Source organism: Procambarus clarkii, chromosome 78 (assembly GCF_040958095.1).
Source record: "Procambarus clarkii isolate CNS0578487 chromosome 78, FALCON_Pclarkii_2.0, whole genome shotgun sequence".
Classification (NCBI taxonomy): domain Eukaryota; kingdom Metazoa; phylum Arthropoda; class Malacostraca; order Decapoda; family Cambaridae; genus Procambarus; species Procambarus clarkii.
Window position 1 is genome coordinate 18089655 of NC_091227.1, and position 22863 is coordinate 18112517.

Here is a 22863-nt window from a genome sequence, read left to right on the forward strand (position 1 = left end):
TTATATGAGACAGATGATTTAAGGCAGCGTCTGGGATGCTCCTGGACGCAGGTTCGAATCCTCGTCACGGCCCTTGTGGATCTGTTCAGATGAGACAGACCGTACAAGAGAGACAGGTGAGACAGGAGGGTACTGTCAATGTCACCAGCTGAGAGTTTAACTGTCACGTGTGTCAACTTGCCTGTCAGAAGTGACTGTCGTGTAGGACGGGTGAATTTAGTACAAAGTCATTCATGGATACTGTGTTGATCACCCATTCCACCCTCTCCTTCTCCCCTTTCCCAGTTGACCTTCCGTCCCACGCCTCACCCCTTTCCTATTGTATCCAGAGGTCAGGTCAAAGGCTGTTGTGAAAGGTCACATTCGTGTAATTTATGACTTAACTACACTTTAACCTGACCCCCCCGAGTTGGGTCATAGACATATGGCTCTGGGTGGAGGTCAGAGGTCAGGTGTAAGAACTGGTGAAAGAGTCCGAGTTCTTGATTTGCCACAACGTTCAAAATGCAACGTGTTAACGCAATCAGAATGTATGAGCCTAAGTCACCTAACCTAACCTATCCTAATATTGCGTAGAAAAGCATAGAAAATGGGGGTATTTTCAACCGCTGCTGTTCATTGTTCGTTTATAACTTGTATGTTTGGGACCACAACGTGCAAAATAAGGCGTATTAGTGTTGGCTGAAGATGCCTCTGGTTATATCTTATGTGTGTGTGTGTGTGTGTGTGTGTGTGTGTGTGTGTGTGTGTGTGTGTGTGTGTGTGTGTGCGCGTGCGTGTGCGTGTGCGTGCCGATGCACCATATATGGTGGTATATTTTCCGGAACATTATAACCTATAAGGTGAAAATATATATGTCGTACTTTCCGAGTCGAGCAATGTTTTTTTTATGGGGGTGGGGGGTTAGTGGGGTGGGGGTATATGTGTTGGGGGGGTGTAGGAAGGGTGCTGTTCTGTATAGGGACAGAGGGGGTATTGGGGGGGCAGCGTGGGGGGGATTCGTTTTTGGGGGTGTTTGTGGAGGGGGTGGAGGAGCGTGTTAAGGGTTGTGGGGTGGGGGTGTAAGGGTGCGTGTTGGGGGAGGGTGTGAACTAGTGGCGGAGGTGGTTGGGCTTTAGTTTGCTTGGAGGTGATGAGTTGGTTAGGTGTGGTGTATTTGGGTGTGTGTGTGTGTGTGTGTGTGTGTGTGTGAATGTGCGTGCGTATGCACTTGTGTGTCTGTACATCTGGCCCTGTGTGCGTGCGTGTGCGTCTGGCTTGGTGTGCGTGCGTGTGCGTGTTTGCGTGTATCAGAGCGTGGAGTAGGTTAGAGTGGGGCTATTGAACGTCTTTAAGTGCAAACCTGTCCTGAGGTACTGATATGCCGGCCCCCCCCCTCTCTCTCTCTCTCTCTCTCTCTCACTCTCTCTCTCTCTCTCTCTCTCTCTCTCTCTCTCTCTCTCTCTCACTCTCACTCTCACTCTCACTCTCACTCTCACTCTCACTCTTACCCCCTTCCTCCCTCCTGCGTCCTCTCAGCCCTGGACAGCACCTCCTTAGGGCATGGACCTTATAAAATTCTAGAAGATTTTTGGACTTCTTTACAGGGTATTGGAGTCTCCAAAAGCGTCTGTGAATCCTATCACTCTGCGACCCCCCCCCCCCACCTCCCCCCATATTCAACCCCACTCTCCACCACTTTCACCACTCTCACCACTCTCCACCACTCTCCACCACTCTCCACCACTCTCCACCACTCTCCACCACTCTCCAGCACTTGTACAGGACCGTGGAGCGACGGTCCCGTCCTATACCAAATCCTTATCCTGATCCCTTTCAAGTGCTATATAGTGGTAATGGCTTGGTGCTCTGTCGTGATAATCATCTTACCTCCACCACCAGTCCCCAACACTCCAGCACCACCAACAGTCCTGTAACTCCACCCTCTCTCCCTCACACCCCTCCGCCACCACCACACTTGAGGGCTCAGTCCTGCAATGAATACTATTCCATATTAATATTAGTGACCTACCGAAGGAAATGATCTCGTAGATTCTTAGACCCATACTGAAATATGCGGCACCGGCTTGGAACCCGTACCTTGTCAAGTATAAAGCTAAAATGTAAAAAATTCAAAGGTTTGGAACAAGATTGGTACCAGAGCTAAGAGGGTTAAGCCATGAGGATAGGCTAATGGAACTAAATCTCACAACTCAAGAGGATAGTAGGAACAGAGGGATACACAAGGTGAACAAGTTAGAATGTTGTTGTTGTTAAAGATTCGCTACTTGGAACAAGCAGTTCCAAGTAGCACGGGCTATGGTGAGCCCGTAGATACTTAAGCTGTAGAAGCCACCTCCATCCACAACTTTAAGGCCACAGTGGAGACAAAGAATTCGAACGTTAGAATAGTTAACTTGGTACACAGAGAGCTAGACCTTATTTGAATGTAGACACTGTTAGGTAAACACTGTTAGGTAAGTTCCCCACCACCACCACCCCAACACTGCCCTTACATTTGGGTAACGTCTTCTACACCCCCTTCTGCCCATCTCTCCTCCCCCATCCCTACCTCCTACCTCCCTTCCTTCCCCCCTACCCTTCCTCCTCCCTTCCTCCCCATTTCCCCTCGAGAAACACACACGAACACAGCGACTAAGGTAATGCGAGTTGGGCATAATTCCAGTGTTTGTACGTGGCATGTAATCGATAGTGGTGTGTGTGTGTGTGTGTGTGTGTGTGTGTGTGTGTGTGTGTGTGTGTGTGTGTGTGTGTGTGCGTGTGTGTGTGTGTGCGTGTGCGTGTGCGTGTGTGTGTGTGTGTGTGTGTGTGTGTGTGTGTGTGTGTGTGTGTGTGTGTGTGCGTGTGTGTGTGCGTGTGTGTGTGTGTGTGTGTGTGTGTGTGTGTGTGTGCGTGTGTGTGTGTGTCCTCACCTATTTGTGCTTGCGGGGGTTGAGCTTTGGCTCTTTGGTGTGTGTGTGTGTGTGTGTGTGTGTGTGTGTGCGTGTGAGTTTACAGCCCCTAGGTGTGCTTTCATGGTTGAGCTTCAGGTCTTGGTTCCCAACACTTCCATCTGTAGGCTTTCACTAACTCGTTATAACCCATTTACAATCTCCAACTGCCCTCTATGCTTCCTCATTCTGGTGTATTACAGTATAAATATTTTTATATTCTCCACAAACCCCCGTAAGGATTTTGTACGTCCCAATCATGTCACCTCTCACTTTTGTTTTTTTACAAATTGTTGCTACATCCAGTTCTCCCAGTCTTTCCTCTTAATTTGTTCCCCATAATTATTTCCCCTTAGTTTTTTCCCCATAATTCCAGTTGCTTGAGAAGAAAGAGTGATGGAATGAGTAGATCTGTATTGCTGTAGGGTCATAGAAAACGCGAGAAGGGCCATCATGAAAGGAAAAAGGTGATTTTTTTAATATATTGCAACAGCAACAGTAAAAACAGTACTACTAGCAACAGTAAAAACAGTAGCAACAGTACTACTAGCAACAGGAGCAGTAAGGCACCCGCCGTAGCAACAGAAAGGAACTAATGACAAATGTACAGTAATCAATTCAGTTTGCTTTTCAATTGGAGGTGGGAAGGGTAGTTTATGTGGTGGTGAACCAGCGGTTGTGATTGGCTGGGGCCGCCGGGGTGCGTGTTCCACCCGTGTAAAGATCTTTATTTATTAAGTGAGTGCCAGGGAGCTTCGCCTCTCTACGCTATATGAAAATTATCCGCCTGTGGTTACTACTTTGGAGAAGGTTCGGGGTGTAGTAAAGTTGTTTGAATGTTTGGGTTGATTTTTGGCTTTGTGTGTGTGGGGTGGGGGGTGGGGGGGGGGGTGAGGTAGAGAAGAGAAGAGAGTGTGTGTGTGTGTGTGTGTGTATGTGTGTGTGTGTGTGTGTGTGTGTGTGTGTGTGTGTGTGTGTGTGTGTGTTCACCTAGTTGTGTTTTTGCGGGGGTTGAGCTTTGCTCTTTCGGCCCGCCTCTCAACTGTCAGTCAACTGTTTACTAACTATTTTTTTTTCCACATCACACACACACACACACCAGGAAGCAGCCCGTGACAGCTGACTAACTCCCAGGTACCTATTTACTGCTAGGTAACAGGGGCATTCAGGGTGAAAGAAACTTTGCCCATTTGTTTCCGCCTCGTGCGGGAATCGAACCCGCGCCACAGAATTACGAGCCCTGCGCGCTATCCACCAGGCTACCAGGCCCCTGTGTGCTGCGTGTGTGTGTGTGTGTGTGTGAGGGGTAGAGATGGTGACTGTATCATTGTATTGAAAGGGTCGTAGTGAAGGTGATTTGTTAATTTCACTTTAATTGTGTGATTTGAGTCGTTAATCAATGCCTGCGTTGTGCCCTGATGGTGCCTCCTCCTTGTGCTCTACAGGCACCCTGGACCAAGGGTCATCGGAGCAGGAATTATCAGGGGAAAGCGCCAAGCCATTGCGACTCTATAGCACTGGGAAGGGGTCAGGATAAGGATTTGGGATGGGACGGGGGGAAGGAATGGTGCACTTGGACGGTCGAGGGGATTGAACCCCCGACCTGCATGAAGCGAGGCCGTCGCTCTGTCGTCCAGTCCAAGTGGTTGGGCCAAGAGTCGTCAGCTATTTACACGACCATTTACGAAACCTGTAAATCTTTCCTGATGTTTGTTTACATATATTAAAGAGTTTACGATCTTCGAAGCTTCTCAACCAAAGGTTATCTTGAGGTTATCTTGAGATGATTTCGGGGCTTTAGTGTCCCGCGGCCGGTCCTCGACCAGGCCTCCACACCCAGGAAGCAGCCCGTCACAGTTGACTAACACCCTAGTGCCTATTTTACTGCTAGGTAACAGGGGCATAGGGTGAAAGAAACTCTGCCCATTGTTTCTCGCCGGCGCCTGGGATCGAACCCGGGACCACAGGATCACATGTCCAGCGTGCTGTCCGCTCGGCCGACCGGCTCCCAAGGTTATTATTGTTATTAACAACCTCGTAGCGCTTTGCAGCTCATAAACCGTTTATTAGATGTAAAGAAAGCCGCCATGATTGAGGAAGATGTACAGGTTTCGTAAGAGGTTGGGTAATGTCTTCATGAATCCTGGCGGTGTGCGTTACCAGAGGGCAAGCAGTGTGTGACAACGTCTTGCCTATCATGCAGATCCACAAGCTGGTCCTTATCGTAATAAATAGTTACAAGAAACCAACCACAACAGATCCGTTGTATAATTCATTTAGACACAAGAAAAACAGCGACAGGTTCTTCAAGAACATGTTCTTGAAGAACCTTTTCGCTCGTATATGCGTTACAAAATGACAAAATTTGTTGTAGTTGAAAATGGAAGCGGCTGGCGAAAGTGACGTACTGTCACGTTTTCTGTTTTAGGTCCTCTGGTAGGTTAGGATAGGGGCACTTTAAACTGTCCGTGATTTTAACGTTGGGAAACCCTAGGAGGACTGGCTGGCTGCTTCATCAACTACGTCCTAGTAACTCAAACGTGGGGTTCATTCTCCGTAGAGTTTATCGCGTGGAAATATTTGCGTTTAAATCAGATTTTTCACAACGGCTGATGGCTATATGCCTCCTTCTTGAGCCATGCACACCTCCCACTTCTTGGGAACGTTTAATTGACGTTCATTCAACGTTTATTGAATATTACGTAAACGTTGTTATATAAATTATATATATTATAAAGAATTTAAGATATTCTCTGAACCTCGAGAATAAATACCCATGAAACCCCTCTTTTTAGTACTCGCTTCCCCGTTTTCTGTTGACATTGTATTAGTGTAGTAGCAATTTAAAAGTAACTTTGCTGTTGAAGAGAATACTCCTTACTTCTCTCTCTCTCTCTCTCTCTCTCTGTCTCTCTCTCTCTCTCTCTCTCTCTCTCTCACTCTCTCTCTCTCTCTCTCTCTCTCTCTCTCTCTCTCTCTCTCTCTCTCTCTCTCTCTCTCTCACTCTCTCTCTCTCTCTCACTCTCTCTCTCTCTCTCTCTCTCTCTCTCTCTCTCTCTCTCTCTCTCTCTCTCTCTCTCTCTCTCTCTCTCTCTCTCACTCTCTCTCTCTCTCTCTCTCTCTCTCTCTCTCTCTCTCTCTCTCTCTCTCTCTCTCTCTCTCTCTCTCTCTCTCTCTCTCTCTCTCTCTGCACTCCCCTATTTCACCCCCCTCACCCCCTTACAAAAAGTAATACCCCAGGAACCCATTAGGGAATTGGCCACCGAGACCAATATTTTGTCCAGTTGGACATATTTCGAACACCCCCCCCCACCGTCCCACAGCTCATATAATATATATAGTTTAACCATATATATTGGTATATATTTTAATGGGCAATATTATGTTATACTTTTATGACATTTTGGTGTGGTGGGGGATGTAGGGGATATATATATATATATATATATATATATATATATATATATATATATATATATATATATATATATATATATATATATATATATATCCTTTCTGATGTCTTCTGAGGGTATTTAGTAGTTTCTAATCCGATGTGTTGCTTGTTTGGGAAGGATTCGGATATTTTCGTTAATTCCTGTTTGGGTAGCTAAGCGTTGCTCTCTCTGTCTCCCTGTTATCACAGCTTCTCTGCTGCTTCCTTATCTTCCTCATGCTGTCCCTCTTCCCTCGTTTTGGGGTGGCTTAGGTGGGGGGGAGGGGATGTGCTCACGTTGAATTGCTATGGTGATTACGTCTTTTTTTTTTGTCCTTCTACTGTCTTCTGTTTTCTTTTGTCTCTCTATCTCTAATTTTTCCTGTCTATATCCTGTCTTTGGACCTTTCCTGCCTCTGTCTCTCTCTCTCCTGCTTCTGTCTCTCTCTCTCCTGCTTCTGTCTCTCTCCTGCCTTTGTCTCTCTCTCCTGCTTCTGTCTCTCTCCTGCTTCTGTCTCTCTCCTGCCTTTGTCTCTCTCTCCTGCTTCTGTCTCTCTCCTGCTTCTGTCTCTCTCCTGCCTTTGTCTCTCTCTCCTGCTTCTGTCTCTCTCCTGCTTCTGTCTCTCTCCTGCCTTTGTCTCTCTCTCCTGCTTCTCTCTCTCTCCTGCTTCTCTCTCTCTCCTGCTTCTCTCTCTCTCTCCTGCTTCTGTCTCTCTCCTGCTTCTGTCTCTCTCTCTCTCCTGCCTCTGTCTCTCTCTCCTGCTTGTGTCCGTCGTCTGTTTTGTGTTGCCTCTGGCCCGGCTATTGTTACTTGTTATTGTTTCTAATGGATCTCTTCTTCTCTTGTCAGTCCTTTGGGGGGTGGGGGTGGGGGGATATCTGGGTGGGGGAGGGGTAAGGGAAGCAGTAGTATACCCCAGAGTGAAGGGGGAGGGGGGAGGGGGGGCAGGTCGGTATTTACTCTGTCCCCTCTGGATCATTAGTCATCCGAATACAAGTTTAAAACAGGAGAAAGATCGATAATTTATAGTTTGTGTGTTGGCATTATTTATTAATGTACACACTAGATAAGCTACCCAGCGATCATGCCAGGCACTGTCCACATAGCAATCACCGTGCAAAGTTTGGTAAGGCTTGTCACAAACGTCTGGTCTCTAATACAGACAGATATTCACATTCTATGTTATTGATGTAGATGTTTATTAAACAATTATGAAATTAAATTAGATTTGTACCCTCAGTGTGCAGATATAATTGTTTTAATTTTGGTCGGGTTTACTCTCGTCTCTCCCACGGTTGAGTTAGTTGCTGGGCGTGACACTATGTGGGTGTCTCCCTGGCACCCTCTCTCTCAGTCACTTTGTCTCCTTTCTCCCTTCCCACTGTCTCTTCCACCCATCCTGTTTCTGTGCTACCCTTCTGTCTCTCTCTTTTCCTTTCTGCTCCCTGGCATTTATGTCCCTACCTCTCTCACCCCCCCCCCCACACTCTCTCACTCTCTCTCTCTCTCTCTCTCTCTCTCTCTCTCTCCCTCACTTCACTTCACTTCCTCATCAGCTTGACTCAATATTTTGAACAATTTCACTGGGAATTGTATTGTTTCCGGATACGCGAACATGGACACGTCGCGACAGCGTAAATATAATATATCGCTTATACGGAAATTCCTTTTTTTTCCGTTTGTGATGTTTCATTCGGATAAGATTGCTTCCGGATACGCAAACGGGGGTCGGAAGTGGGGTGGGTGGGGGGGGGGTGATAGCTGGGTGCCCCTGTGGGGTCCGGTTTATTTTCCCTGGGGGTTTATGTGTTTTTTTTAGTGCGTTGTTTATGGTTTTTCGGTTTAAGATTGACTCTAGACACGAAGATCTCTTCCTTCTTCTTTTCCCTCTTCTACTGCTCCTGTTACTCCTGTTCCTCTTCCTGTTCCACCTTACGCATCTCACACCCATCCAGCACCTTTGTCTCCTTCCTTGCTCTTCCTCCCTCTCTCTCTCTCTCTCTCTCTCACTCTCTCTCTCTCTCTCTCTCTCTCTCTCTCTCTCTCTCTCTCTCTCTCTCTCTCTCTCTCTCTCTCTCTCTCTCTCTCTCTCTCTCTCTCTCTTCTCTCTCTCTCCTCTCTTTCCCTTCTCGTTCTCTCTCTTCCTTCCCCTGCTCTCCCTCTCCCTCCCACCCACCTACTCTTCTAAACGAGACACCAAAAAAAACAGAAAGAGGTTGCCTTGTGTCAGAAAGTGCCAGAGGCAGTGCCCGGGGAGTGCCATGTGACGTGCTAACGGGCGTGTCACAGGCAGTGTCAGGGGGAGTGTTCGTGTTCAGCCAGTGTTCAATTCTGGTTTTCTATTGATGTAAATGGATTCCAAGATGTTGAGATCTCAAATCATCATTGGACGTATCGTGCAAGCTGCGACCGACCCCAACCCGTAATAAGGGTGTGCTCGTCCAAGCTGTGAACGACCGCAAAGTCAATTCATCCATTGTAACTTTCTGAGTATTCAGTTCGGGATTTTCTCTCATAAAACAATTATAAATTCGAATTTGGTGATTAGTTAGGGTTCTATTAGGTAGGGTTAGGTGTTTAGGTTCTGTTGACGATTATTCGTATTGGTGGGTGAAGGTTTTACAGCGTTGTGATTCGAACAAGTCGTCAGTGACTCATTGTTCGGTCAGTGTTCGAACGTCGTCAGTTGTGAGTAAACTTTGTGTGTGTGTGTGTGTGTGTGTGTGTGTGTGTGTGTGTGTGTGTGTGTGTGTGTGTGTGTGTGGGTGTGTGTGGGTGTGCGTATGTGTGTGTGTGTGTGTGTGTATTCACTTATTTGTACTCACCTATTTGTGTTTGCGGGGGCTGAGCTTTGGCTCTTTGGTCCCGCCTCTTAACTGTCAATCAACTGGTGTGTGTGTGTGTGTGTGTGTGCGAGTGGTTGGTGTGAAGTGATGGTTTAGGGAAGGGGCGGGCGACAGGTGATTGCCGGGGTGACCTCCCTTGACTACTGGGGGACATCTGAGGTCACTCTGAATTATTCAGTGCTGGTGTTGGCGGGGTGGTGGCGGCTCCCAGCCTTTACCTGCTCACTCCCTCCCTCCCATCCCTTCCACCCCATTCCACACCTGTGCAGTCGGGGCCTGAGCAAGGAAGGTGGCGCTCATGATGGTCTTACCTGGGCAATGTAACTATATTCACCTAGTTGTGCTGGCGGGGGTTGAGCTCTGGCTCTTTGGTCCGGTCTCTCAACTGTCAATCAACTGGTGGACACGTTCCAGCCAGCCAGCCAGTCAGTCAGTCAGTCAGTCAGTCAGCCAGCCAGCCAGCCAGCCAGTCAGCCAGACAGACAGTCAGACATTGAATACAGAAACGACCAAGATCTTCGTCTTCCCGTGGAATTTCCACTCTTGAAGGCTCGACTTTCCAGAATAAGACATCCGATATTTCTGTTATTGTTTTGACTCTGTTGTTGACGTCTGTTTGTTTAAGGTGTGTGAGTGTGCACGCGCGTGTGTGTGTGTGTCAACCACACCATCACCGTGGGCCCCCACACACAAGCGACCATTAGGGGGGTTATCTTGAGATGATTTCGGGGCTATTTAGTGTCCCCGCGGCCCGGTCCTCGACCAGGCCTCCACCCCCCAGGAAGCAGCTCGTGACAGCTGACTAACACCCAGGTACCTATTTTACTGCTAGGTAACAGGGGGGCATAGGGTGAAATAAAATCTACCCATTGTTTCTCGCCGGCGCCTGGGATCGAACCCGGGACCACAGGATCACAAGTCCAGCGTGCTGTCCGCTCGGCCGACCGGCTCCCTATAGACTCCTGGGACCTATAAACCTTAAACATTTATAAATTGATAATCAATGAAGAGAATAACAATAGAAAATATAATCTAGATAGATTCTATATTCTAGTTTCAGATTCTATACTGTATAGACGCTATAGTTGTGATTTACAACTCTATATATATCTCTTATATATATAGTATATATATCTCTATATATAGTTGTGATTTACAACTCTATATATATCTCTCTATATATAGTATATATATCTCTATATATAGTTGTGATTTACAACTCTCACATGGTACTGGAATGAGGGGTGGTGTGGGGGGGGGAGAGGGGGTTGACTGATTTACAATTTACTGTGTATTGATTTACAGTTTACACGGTCGATATACGAAATGTGCACACGAGTCAGAAATTGTAGCCACCATACAGCCACCAGGGAGCCGGTCGGCCGAGCGGACAGCACGCTGGACTTGTGATCCTGTGGTCCTGGGTTCGATCCCAGGCGCCGGCGAGAAACAATGGGCAGGGTTTCTTTCACCCTATGCCCCTGTTACCTAGCAGTAAAATAGGTACCTGGGTGTTAGTCAGCTGTCACGGGCTACTTCCTGGGGGTGGAGGCCTGGTCGAGGACCGGGCCGCGGGGACACTAAAGCCCCGAAATCATCTCAAGATAACCTCAAGATAACATGGTTGTTACAACCACACAATAATCATCTACAACCTTGTTGTTATTGACCAAAGATTCAATATTCCGACGTTTTAGAGACAAGTACATAGTAAAATTGCTATATCGATCCTATATCTATATCTATATTGCTCCTATATCGTCCAGATCTCACCTGAACCGATATCTTATATCTGGCCTCAGACATCGTAGCATTTAAGACGATCGTAAGACATACCATGTTCTTTAAGAACCGAGAGAGAATAGTGTGAGGTTCTTCCAGAGAATACTGGATTACAGGCTGTGAGGGGAATATTATCTTGTGTTCTTTGGTCGGTAGAGTGATAGTCGCGCTTCTTGCTGGGTCGGAGTTCGATCCCCGGTGGGATTGTTTCTTCACTCGGTCTTTATATCCCAATTCTGTTCTCATATGTCTTATTTAAGACATATGTTGGTCTTGGTGGTCGTATGTTGGCCGTGGTGGTCCTATGTTGGCCTTGGTGGTCCCATGTTGGTCTTAATGGTCCCATGTTGGTCTTCCATCACCAGCATGTGCCTCTTCCTTGTAGTCCTTCACCAATGATGGACTACAAGGACTACATCATCACCATCAATCCTCTCCATCCCTACCTTTCTCCCTCCTTTCCCTTCCCTCCCTCACTTCTTTCCCTTCCCTTCCCTCCCTCACTTCTCTCCCTCCCTTTCCCTTCCTCCAGCGAAGTGACCACCCGCTGGGACAGTTCTCTCTCACGTCAATATAATTACATCTATAAATCAAATTAAAGTTATCCACCTTCAGATGTCCCCCACCCACCCCCTTTCCTTCCCCCCTCCCATCTACCCCCAATCCCCCTCCTCCTTCTCCTTCCCTCCTCCTCCTCCCTATCCTCTCTTCCTCCCGTCCCTTCCTCACCCATTACTGCCCTCGTGTGCGAAATCCTAATGATTTAATATGCAATTTAGACACGTCCTTCGTGCGAAAGCAGCTAATTTGGAACGGAATGGTTGGGGGGGTAAGGTGGGGGGGTGTTTGCCCAGGGGGGCTTGTGTGTGTGTGTGTGTGTGTGTGTGTGTGTGTGTGTGTGTGTGTGTGTGTGTGTGTGTGTGGCTGTGACTGACTGGGTGTTTTGTGAGGGCTCTTGTGTGTGTAATTACCTAAGTGTAGTTACAGGATGAGAGCTACGCTCGTTGTGTCCCGTCTTCCCAGCACTCTTTGTCATATAACGCTTTGAAACTACTGACGGTCTTGGCCTCCACCACCTTCGAGTGTTGGCATGTTGTTGAACCCCCCCCCCCTCCCCCTACCAACTACCCCCCCCCCCCAACCCCCTACTAACCATTTGGTGGGAAGTAGCAGAAAGTAGTGACGGACCACCGGAAAGTTTACTTTTGTCCGAGTATCCAGCTTTGGTCACGACAATTATTGAAATTATCTTATAGAAGTGTGTGAGCTTCGGCCTCCCAAGCTTGGGGGACCAGGGTTCGAGTCTCCTGGAGCCCAGGTCAATGGGATGGAGTATGTAATCTCAGCCTTGGAGTTCCCCCTAGCATGGAATAGCTTCTGGTACAGTAATATTTTTGTCTGATATGTAATAGTGACTGACTTAATAATATATATATATATATATATATATATATATATAGTATATATATATATATATATATATATATATATATATATATATATATATATATATATATGTAATATATATATATATATATATATATATATATATATATGTAATATATATATATATATATATATATATATATATATATATATATATATATATATATATATATATATATATATATATATTGACAGCTACACACACACACACACACGTGTTATCTGTATGGTACTAACAGTGTTATCCGTTGCAGCGGCGTGCGGGGCGCCCCTTGGGATGGAGTCCGGCAAGATTAAGAATAGCCAGATATCGGCGTCGTCCTCCTACGACGTCTCCGTCACCGGCCCTATCTCCGCAAGGTTAGTTCCTACCTCTCTCTCTCTCTCTCTCTCTCTCTCTCTCTCTCTCTCTCTCTCTCTCTCTCTCTCTCTCTCTCTCTCTCTCTCTCTCTCTCTCTCAGTCAGGTTTCCAAGTTTCCGTTGGGGGTCGGGGCGCCTTCAAGCTTTCGCGCCAAATTTCGTTCACTCTCATTGGCTGAGGCGACTTCCTGCTCGCGCGCCAAATTTCCTGGCCTCTTATTGGCTAGGGAACGTCGCTCCTCTCCCGTTAAATTTGCAGAGTTTTGATTAGTTGGGACACCTTGGTCCCGTCTTGTTCCTTAATTCCCCGGCTTGTGATTGGCTGAAAGTAACCAATCCTGATGTACTTTTACCTTCAGGAGGATTTTTTTTCTCATTTATAGTATTTTTGTCTGATTTATTTAGCTGTTTTGTTGTCATGTGTTTTTTTCTTATTACAGAGTCTCATAGTCAGGTGACCATAGACAGGTGATTACAGACAGGTGACCACAGACAGGTGACCATAGACAGGTGATTACAGACAGGTGACCACAGACAGGTGACCATAGACAGGTGATTACAGACAGGTGACCACAGACACGTGACCACAGACAGGTGACCACAGACACGTGACCACAGACAGGTGACCATAGACAGGTGATTACAGACAGGTGACCACAGACACGTGACCACAGACAGGTGACCACAGACAGGTGACCACAGACAGGTGGCCACAGACAGGTGACCATAGACAGGTGATTACAGACAGGTGACCACAGACAGGTGACCACAGACAGGTGACCACAGACAGGTGGCCACAGACACGTGACCACAGACAGGTGACCATAGACAGGTGATTACAGACAGGTGACCACAGGCAGGTGACCACAGACAGGTGACCACAGACAGGTGGCCACAGACAGGTGACCACAGACAGGTGACCACAGACAGGTGACCACAGACAGGTGACCACAGACAGGTGGCCACAGACAGGTGGCCACAGACAGGTGACCACAGACAGGTGACCACAGACAGGTGACCACAGACAGGTGACCACAGACAGGTGACCACAGACAGGTGGCCACAGACCTACACTGACTCTACCTTGAATGTACCTTGCGATAATGACCTAAGGTATCACACCTGACCTACGTCTAATTGCTGACCTGACCAACCAGGCTGTCGCCGTTTGTAGTAGAAACCCTGATAGAGATGTTCTTCTATATGCTCACTTATCCAATCCTAACTATAGTTTTCTCATGAGTAACTATATCCCAGGATAGTCTGCCTCATACCTGAGCTACAGTTTATCCCACCCCCCCTCCCCCCGCCTCTATGAAATCCTTTGCCTTAGGGTGGAGGCCTGGTCAAGGACCGGGCCGCGGGGACACTAAAGCCCCGAAATCATCTCAAGATAACCTCAAGATCCCCGGTCATAAAGATGTTTCTGTCCGTCAGGGAGACAGTCTCACCTGTGTCTGTCCTGGGACGTTGGACGGTGCTGGAGCTAACGAGTTTGTAAAGAGGAATTTCAATGATTATCTTATCAATTGTTCCTTATCGCCTAGTCTATTCTTCCCTGGATAGGCTCGAACAGGTCCTGGGGATCTCACTAGAGGGAATAGGGGATAGGGAAGATGGGTGAGAAGACACAGGACGGCCCTGGCAAGATGGATTAAAAGATTGATAATTTATCCAACTTCTGCTCTACTTGGACAAGATCGATCAGGTCGTTAGTGGGGACGGGCATTAATCAAGTCGGATGTGGGAAGGGGGTAGGTAGGGGGGTGTAGGGGGTCTAGGGGGTGTAAGGGGCTGGTTGAAGGGGAGTAGGGATGTGTTGTAAGGGACGGTTCGAGATGAGAGTTTCTTCACCACACTTTACACACACACTTTTCTCACAGCATTACTTAAGTAGTTTGTGTAACTTTCTCACTTAAACCTTGTGAGGGCCTCGAATTCCACTGGAATAATTGCGATTTGGTTTTTGGCGGTCATTTTAGAGAATTATTTTGATTATAGTTGTCCGTTTGTATCTTTAGTGTGATTGTAGTTGTTTGATATTTATATTCAAGACTACACGACTTAATAATGGTTTAGGATGGACCGAAACGTCGTATCTTCACGCTCTGATGTTTGGCTTTTTTATCATATCTTCAGCCACGTGGTGACTCCTCGTCTGCATTCACGTGGTGGTGTTCGATTGGTCTCCTGGTCATTCACGTGGTGGTGTTCGATTGGTCTCCTGGTCATTCACGTGGTGGTGTTCGATTGGTCTCCTGGTCATTCACGTGGTGGTGTTCGATTGGTCTCCTGGTCATTCACGTGGTGGTGTTCGATTGGTCTCCTGGTCATTCACGTGGTGGTGTTCGATTGGTCTCCTGGTCATTCACGTGGTGGTGTTCGATTGGTCTCCTGGTCATTCACGTGGTGGTGTTCGATTGGTCTCCTGGTCATTCACGTGGTGGTGTTCGATTGGTCTCCTGGTCATTCACGTGGTGGTGTTCGATTGGTCTCCTGGTCATTCACGTGGTGGTGTTCGATTGGTCTCCTGGTCACTCACGTGGTGGTGTTCGATTGGTCTCCTGGTCATTCACGTGGTGGTGTTCGAGTGGTCTCCTGGTCATTCACGTGGTGGTGTTCGATTGGTCTCCTGGTCATTCACGTGGTGGTGTTCGATTGGTCTCCTGGTCACTCACGTGGTGGTGTTCGATTGGTCTCCTGGTCATTCACGTGGTGGTGTTCGATTGGTCTCCTGGTCATTCACGTGGTGGTGTTCGATTGGTCTCCTGGTCACTCACGTGGTGGTGTTCGATTGGTCTCCTGGTCATTCACGTGGTGGTGTTCGATTGGTCTCCTGGTCATTCACGTGGTGGTGTTCGATTGGTCTCCTGGTCACTCACGTGGTGGTGTTCGATTGGTCTCCTGGTCATTCACGTGGTGGTGTTCGATTGGTCTCCTGGTCACTCACGTGGTGGTGTTCGATTGGTCTCCTGGTCATTCACGTGGTGGTGTTCGATTGGTCTCCTGGTCACTCACGTGGTGGTGTTCGATTGGTCTCCTGGTCACTCACGTGGTGGTGTTCGATTGGTCTCCTGGTCACTCACGTGGTGGTGTTCGATTGGTCTCCTGGTCACTCACGTGGTGGTGTTCGATTGGTCTCCTGGTCACTCACGTGGTGGTGTTCGATTGGTCTCCTGGTCACTCACGTGGTGGTGTTCGATTGGTCTCCTGGTCACTCACGTGGTGGTGTTCGATTGGTCTCCTGGTCACTCACGTGGTGGTGTTCGATTGGTCTCCTGGTCACTCACGTGGTGGTGTTCGATTGGTCTCCTGGTCATTCACGTGGTGGTGTTCGATTGGTCTCCTGGTCACTCACGTGGTGGTGTTCGATTGGTCTCCTGGTCATTCACGTGGTGGTGTTCGATTGGTCTCCTGGTCATTCACGTGGTGGTGTTCGATTGGTCTCCTGGTCATTCACGTGGTGGTGTTCGATTGGTCTCCTGGTCATTCACGTGGTGGTGTTCGATTGGTCTCCTGGTCACTCACGTGGTGGTGTTCGATTGGTCTCCTGGTCATTCACGTGGTGGTGTTCGATTGGTCTCCTGGTCATTCACGTGGTGGTGTTCGATTGGTCTCCTGGTCATTCACGTGGTGGTGTTCGATTGGTCTCCTGGTCATTCACGTGGTGGTGTTCGATTGGTCTCCTAGTCATTCACGTGGTGGTGGCCACACGGGTCCTCGGTCACCGTAGTAATGAAGTGTCACCGTTCGACTTTCCCCCTTAAAACAGTTTAGTATGTTAAGCTCGCCCTGGCTTCTAAGTTCGGGTTTAATCCCCTCGTTTCATCTCGTCAAACTGGTTTGGTTTTTTTAGGGGCTGCCGTTGGTGATAGGGGGGGTGTGTCCCCTCTCTAGCCCTTCCCCTTGTCCCTCTCTACCCCCTTCCCCTCTTAATAATAGTGTAATGAACGAAGCTTTCTAAGGGGTAATGGTCCCCCCTTAACCTTCCCTCGTGTGGGCAACCGGTTAGCCAGCTTAGAGCCCTTCTTGAGTAGTCGCGGATCTCAATGTTTATCCAATTTTCCTTCGGTCCTAAATTGGTTGAATCTAATTCTGTGCCTTGGAATGTGTGTCTACTATCCCTGGGCCTCGTACTTCACACTCGTATCTTATACCTATCCACTCTAATCCCCTCCATCCTTCTCCTATCCCTTTTCTTCCTGTGAAGTTTTCCATTTCTCCTCCTCCTCCGGTTATCTAACCATTTTAATGTGATTATTCGTTTCTTCTCCCATGCTAAAGCAACTTATCCCGTAATGTTAAATTCCTGTTAAAGTTTGAAAATTAAAAACTTTCCCTCTTCCCTTCCGTTGACCCCTTCCGCTAACCCCTTCCGCTAACCCCTTCCGCTGGCCCCCTTCCGTGTCCCTCTCTCACACCCCCTTCTATTCCCCCCCCCCAATCCCAGCGATCCTTGCTTCCAATCCTCCTTTCCTCATCCAATCCTTCCCTCTCCTCCACCCCTATCCCCCCCCCCTTTTCCTATCCCCATCCCCCTCTTTCCCTCACCCCCCCTCTCCCCCCCACCCCATCAAACTAGCGGTATTTACGTGGGTGTCCTGAATTGTTTTGTCGACGTTATGATTGGTTGGGGTCACGTTGTGGTCCCTGGGAGCTGCGTGGCCAGGGACGTCTGAGGGACTCCTGTAGAGGCGTCGGTAGGTGCTCTACTGAGGGACTCTTGTACAGGGGTAGGGGGGGGGGGGGGTAGGGGGAGAGCTCTTGTGTGACAAGTTAAATTACCTTTTCATTCTCCTCTCTGTGTTTCATTCGATCCCCCTCTTTCCCTGTGTCTCATTCGATCCCCCTCTTTCCCTGTGTCTCATTCCCTCTACTTGTTATCTTCCTCATTTCCCACTTGGTCAATTCACATCACTTCCCCTCCCTTCTCTACCCTTCCATAACACTCTTCCTCCCCCCTACCTGACCCTCTCTCCCCCCTGCTCCCATTACAAAGTGTAGGGTGTATTAATGGTCACACATGTCATTGCTCCCTCATCATTTCACTCTCCCCCACCCCTCCCTTTTCCCTCACTCCCTCCCTCCTTATTCCCATCTCTTCCATCACTTCCCCCCCCCCCGTTCCATTTGTTTCCTCACATACATGAAGGGAATCAGACCACATATAACGTAACGACCAATCAATCAGAACACAGCACTCCCTTCCCTCCCCCCCTTCTTTTACCCCTCATATTCCCCCCTCCCTTTATGTGGGAGGGGGGGGAGGCGTCACATAACATGGTGTCGTTACCTCCTATTTTGTATCAGCCCTTTTAACCCGCTTGTAATTATCCTGTTACGGTCGTTAGGGCCGACCGTGACGGCCAGTTGACGCGGCACGTGGGAGGGGAGATGCTGGGAAGGGGGGAGGAGGAGGGAAGGGAGGGAGGGAAGGTTAGGTGGAAGGGGTTGAAGGAAAGTGTAAGGAGCATGAATGATGGGAAGGGAAAGAAGCAGATGGAAGAGTTGATGGAAAGGGAAAGTAGCAGGTGGAAGGGGAGGGAGGGAGGGATAACATGGATTGGGAGCAGGAGATGGAAGCGTAGGAGGAAAGGAAAATTAGCAGGTGCAAAGCTTGATGGGAAGGGTAGGCAGGTGGTGGAATGGTTATGGAAAGGTATGGTGCAAGGAGATTTGTGGGTTGACAGAAGAAGCAGGACAGAGGTGAAAGGATTAAAGAAAGGGCCAAGAAGGAGGTTGTGGAAGGGAAGATGGAAGAGGGGAGGGTATTCGTTCTCTCATTTTCTCTCATTCCCTTCTTTCATTCTCCACCTGGGCATGTCTCCTATGGCCCGTGTTAATATATTACACTTACCTACCTGGGGCCAGATTCACGAAGCAGTTACGCAAGCACTTACGAACCTGTCCATCTTTTCTTAATCTTTGGCGGCTTTGTTTACGATTATTAAACAAGTAATGAGCTCCGAAGCACCAGGAGGCTGTTTATAACAATAATAACAGTTGATTGGCAAGTTTTCATGCTTGTAAACTGTTTAATAAATGTAAACCAAAGCCTACTACCTGCTAGCATCTTTTCCATTCTTCCCCTCTACCCTATCTCTTCAGTTCCCCTCTTCCGTCTCCACTTATCACTGTCCTCCCCTCACCATGAGTGCTTCCCAGGCACCAATGTCTCCTCCTCCTCCTCCTTCCTTCTCTGCTCTCTCTCTCTTCTTTATTTAACATGGAAGAGGAAGAGGTGCGGATGAAGGAAGAGGTTAAGAAAATTGAAAACCTTTTCCCCCTCTCCCTTCTCCTTCTCTCACTGACTTTCCCCCCTCTCTTCTCTCTCTCTCTCTCTCTCCCTCTCTCTCTCTCTCTCTCTCTCTCTCTCTCTCTCTCTCTCTCTCTCTCTCTCTCTCTCTCTCTCTCTCTCTCTACCTTTCTCCCTCTCTCTCCTCCCTCTCTCACTATCTAAATGTTGGTCACGTTTTCTGTTTTGAATAGTCACTTACTGATAGTTGTGTGTCTACTCGGGGCCCATTTTCTGTTAACCTTAGTATAGTCTCCCCTCTTCCGTCTGTCCCTCTTCCGTCTCCTTCCCTCCTTAATGCTAGGTTTTCTCGATTCTCTCCCTCTCCTACAGTCCGCTTTCTGTCTTCTCTATTATTTCCATCATTACTCTTTCTCCTTTTTTTCTCTGCTGCGTCCTTGTTTTCAATTATTATTCGCGTTCCCTTCTCTCCTGTTAGTCATTCCCCCTCTCCTTCGTTTACCTCTCTCCCTTACACACCTTTTCCTTTTGCTCCTCTCACTCTAACCCCTCCTTTCCACCTCCTCTCTCTTCATCTGTCTCCCCTTCTCTCACTTCCCCTTTCCCTTCACCTCTATCTCAGCTATCTTTCCCTCCACCCCCCCTCCCCCTCCGTACCCCCCACTCAGTAACCCCCTCTCCCTCTCTATATCCCCCCTCCCCCTCTATATCCCCCCCCCTGTGTCCATTTTGAGTCGCCATATATGATTTTGATAATGCCTCGAGTCATCCAGTACAATCTTCTCAGTATTCACTTGGCTACTCCGGTCAGCGGGCGGTATCCGGTCGAGGCGGGCCACGGTCGACCTTCCTGGTACCGGCTATAAGGGCCAAGTTGCCGCGGTCACCCGCCCAGACGTTGGGCGGAGTGGGTTGTGCCCTTTGGTGCCGCGGAGACCAAGTTTTCAGGGGGGTACATTCTTTGTAAGTATTGAAGAAGGGAACATTGTTGACATACGCGGGCTAGAGGGGTCTATCCGGCTGAGACTGAGACGGAGAGGGAGGGTATGGGAGGGGGTGCCTCCTTGAAGGAGATGGAAAGGAAAGGGAGGGGGGGAGGTTGTGTCAAAGGGTTGGGGAAGGGATGGTTGAGGGGATTCTATGTGTGTGTGTGTGTTCACCTAGTTGTGTTTGCGGGGGTTGAGCTTTGGGTCTTTGGGTCAGCCTCTCAATCGTCAATCAACTGGTGTACAGGTTCCTGAGCCTACTGGGCTCTTATCATATCTACATTTGAAACTGTGTATGGAGTCAGCCTCCACCACATCACTTCCTAATGCATTCCATTTGTTAACTACTCTGACACTGAAAAAAATCTTTCTAACGTCTCTGTGGCTCATCTGGGTACTAAGTTTCCACCTGTGTCCCCTTGTTCGTGTCCCACCCTTGTTATCTTGAGATGATTTCGGGGCTTTAGTGTCCCCGCGGCCCGGTCCTCGACCAGGCCTCCACCCCCAGGAAGCAGCCCGTGACAGCTGACTAACTCCCAGGTACCTATTTACTGCTAGGTAACAGGGGCATTCAGGGTGAAAGAAACTTTGCCCATTTGTTTCTGCCTCGTGCGGGAATCGAACCCGCGCCACAGAATTACGAGTCCTGCGCGCTATCCACCAGGCTACGAGGCCCCACAACTACGAGGCCCCTTGTTCTTGTTCCCTTGTTCGTGTGTGTGTGTGTGTGTGTGTGTGTGTGTGTGTGTTTATTCTGGTACTTCGGTTTTCGATAACCGGTTTTTGCAACCGGTTATCGCTCTGCCTCGGTCACTTTACACTCGGTCTTATATGGAGTCGACCTTCGGCACTCCTCAAGCCAAAATGATTCCTTCAGATGTATCTAATCTGAGAAGACTTGTTCACACGGAAACAGACTCTGATATCACAACACCATCCAGCTGATATCTGGTATCTGTTATTACCTCGTCTCCGAACCCTACATTTGTCGCCATTTAGCTGATAACTTTCGTTAATATGAAAAACCTTTTGAAGCTATTTTGAAGCGATTTTCAGACCATTTTTTCTGAATTTATTCCCCCTACTAATTTTCATTTCATCTGAAAATTTGCAAATATTACTCTTCAATCCTGAATTTAATGTATATATATGTATATATATATATACGTGTATACATATGTTTTTCAACGCGCATATAACATAACATAGAATGTTGATATTATCAGATGATAAACGAGAATGGCCACCATACACCTCTGCCTGCCATCTGTTGACGAGAATGGTAACTAAAAACACAACTGCGGTCCTTTCCAGAGCAGGAATTTCTCATACGTCAGGCTGCGTCCAACAGCCTGGTTGATCAGTCCAGCAACCAGGCGGCCTGGTCGACGACTGGGCCGCGGGGACGCTAAGCCCCGGAAGCACCTCAAGGTAACCTCAAGGTAGGACACATTTGACTCCTTGTTTCAATACCAAGGGAGGATGCTACCCTCTGAGGCTGCAGTGTGGGGGGGGGGGGGGTAGGGGAGATTGTAGGGGAAGGGTGAGACAGTAGGGGGTTTGGGGGGCTGGGGTGGGATCTTGAGGGGAATGGGGTGGGGATGAAAGGGTAAAGGGTAAAGGGGGTGACGTCAGGTAGGAGGGGATTGGATGGGTGGAGGTTGAGAGGTGTCAATAATGTAGTGTGGATGTTCTCTACAGTGACACAGTGCCGTGTTTCATTATGTCAGGTGCTCATTGTCTCTCTCTCTCTCTCTCTCTCTCTCTCTCTCTCTCTCTCTCTCTCTCTCTCTCTCTCTCTCTCTCTCTCTCTCTCTCTCTCTCTCTCTCTCTCTCTCTCTCTCTCTCTCTGCCGCTTTCTTAAACTTACCGGGTTGCATATCCTGTAAACAGAAAAATAAATAAATCTATACAAACTTGTATCTATAATACATATTATACACACACATTTTTACGTGTAAGATAACATGGTAAATTTAACGTTAACTACATAATCTCGTTACAGGAGAGTAATATTATTATTGTTATAGTTATTGCCGGATTAAAATGGAATAAATGTGACTTACACGCGTCCCAAAATTGCATGACTAACACGGGACAACAAATCAGGTTTGAGAATTATAATAATACGCCGCGTTCAGGCGGGCCAGCCTTATGTGGGAAATAATGCCGTTAGGGGGATTAGGAATTTGGATTCTATTAAACAGATGAGGCTCCAGCGCGCACGCACACACACACACACACATTAGGCAGTGATGTGGTGGAGGCTGACTCCATACACAGCTTCAAGTGTAGATATGATAGAGCCCAGTAGGCTCAGGAACCTGTACACCTGTTGATTGACGGTTGAGAGGCGGGACCAAAGAGCCAGAGCTCAACCCCCGCAAGCACAACTAGGTGAGTACACACACACACACACACACACACACACACACACACACACACACACACACACACACACACATACACACACACATACACACACACACACAGGGCATGGACACACAAAGTAAAAGGGCATGGAGAAACTATAGGAATAACAGGACACTGGAGAGCAGAGAAAGATACCAGAATGCCAGGAATGAATATGTCAGGATGAGAAGAGAGGCAGAAAGACAATACGAAAATGACATCGCAAGCAAGGCAAAGACTCAGCCTAAATTGTTGCATAGCCACATTAGGAGAAAAACAACAGTAAAGGAACAGGTTATGAGATTAAGGATAGGGGCGGAAGGATTCACTACAAATGACAAGGAAGTGTGTGAGGAATTGAATAAGAAATTCCAGGAGGTCTTCACCTTAGAACAAGGAGAAATTCCA

General features: G+C 48.0%; 1 protein-coding gene across 5 annotated transcripts in view; it reads left to right on the forward strand.

Moving 5' to 3' along the window:
• Positions 1–22863, forward strand: part of Ddr (discoidin domain-containing receptor 2) — a 642292-nt gene that overhangs the window by 501801 nt on the left and 117628 nt on the right. For all 5 annotated transcript variants that reach the window (XM_069314116.1, XM_069314113.1, XM_069314117.1 and 2 more), the window contains exon 3: positions 12696–12801. In XM_069314116.1, the coding sequence (XP_069170217.1) occupies positions 12696–12801 (106 nt within the window). The remainder of the gene's footprint in view (positions 1–12695; positions 12802–22863) is intronic.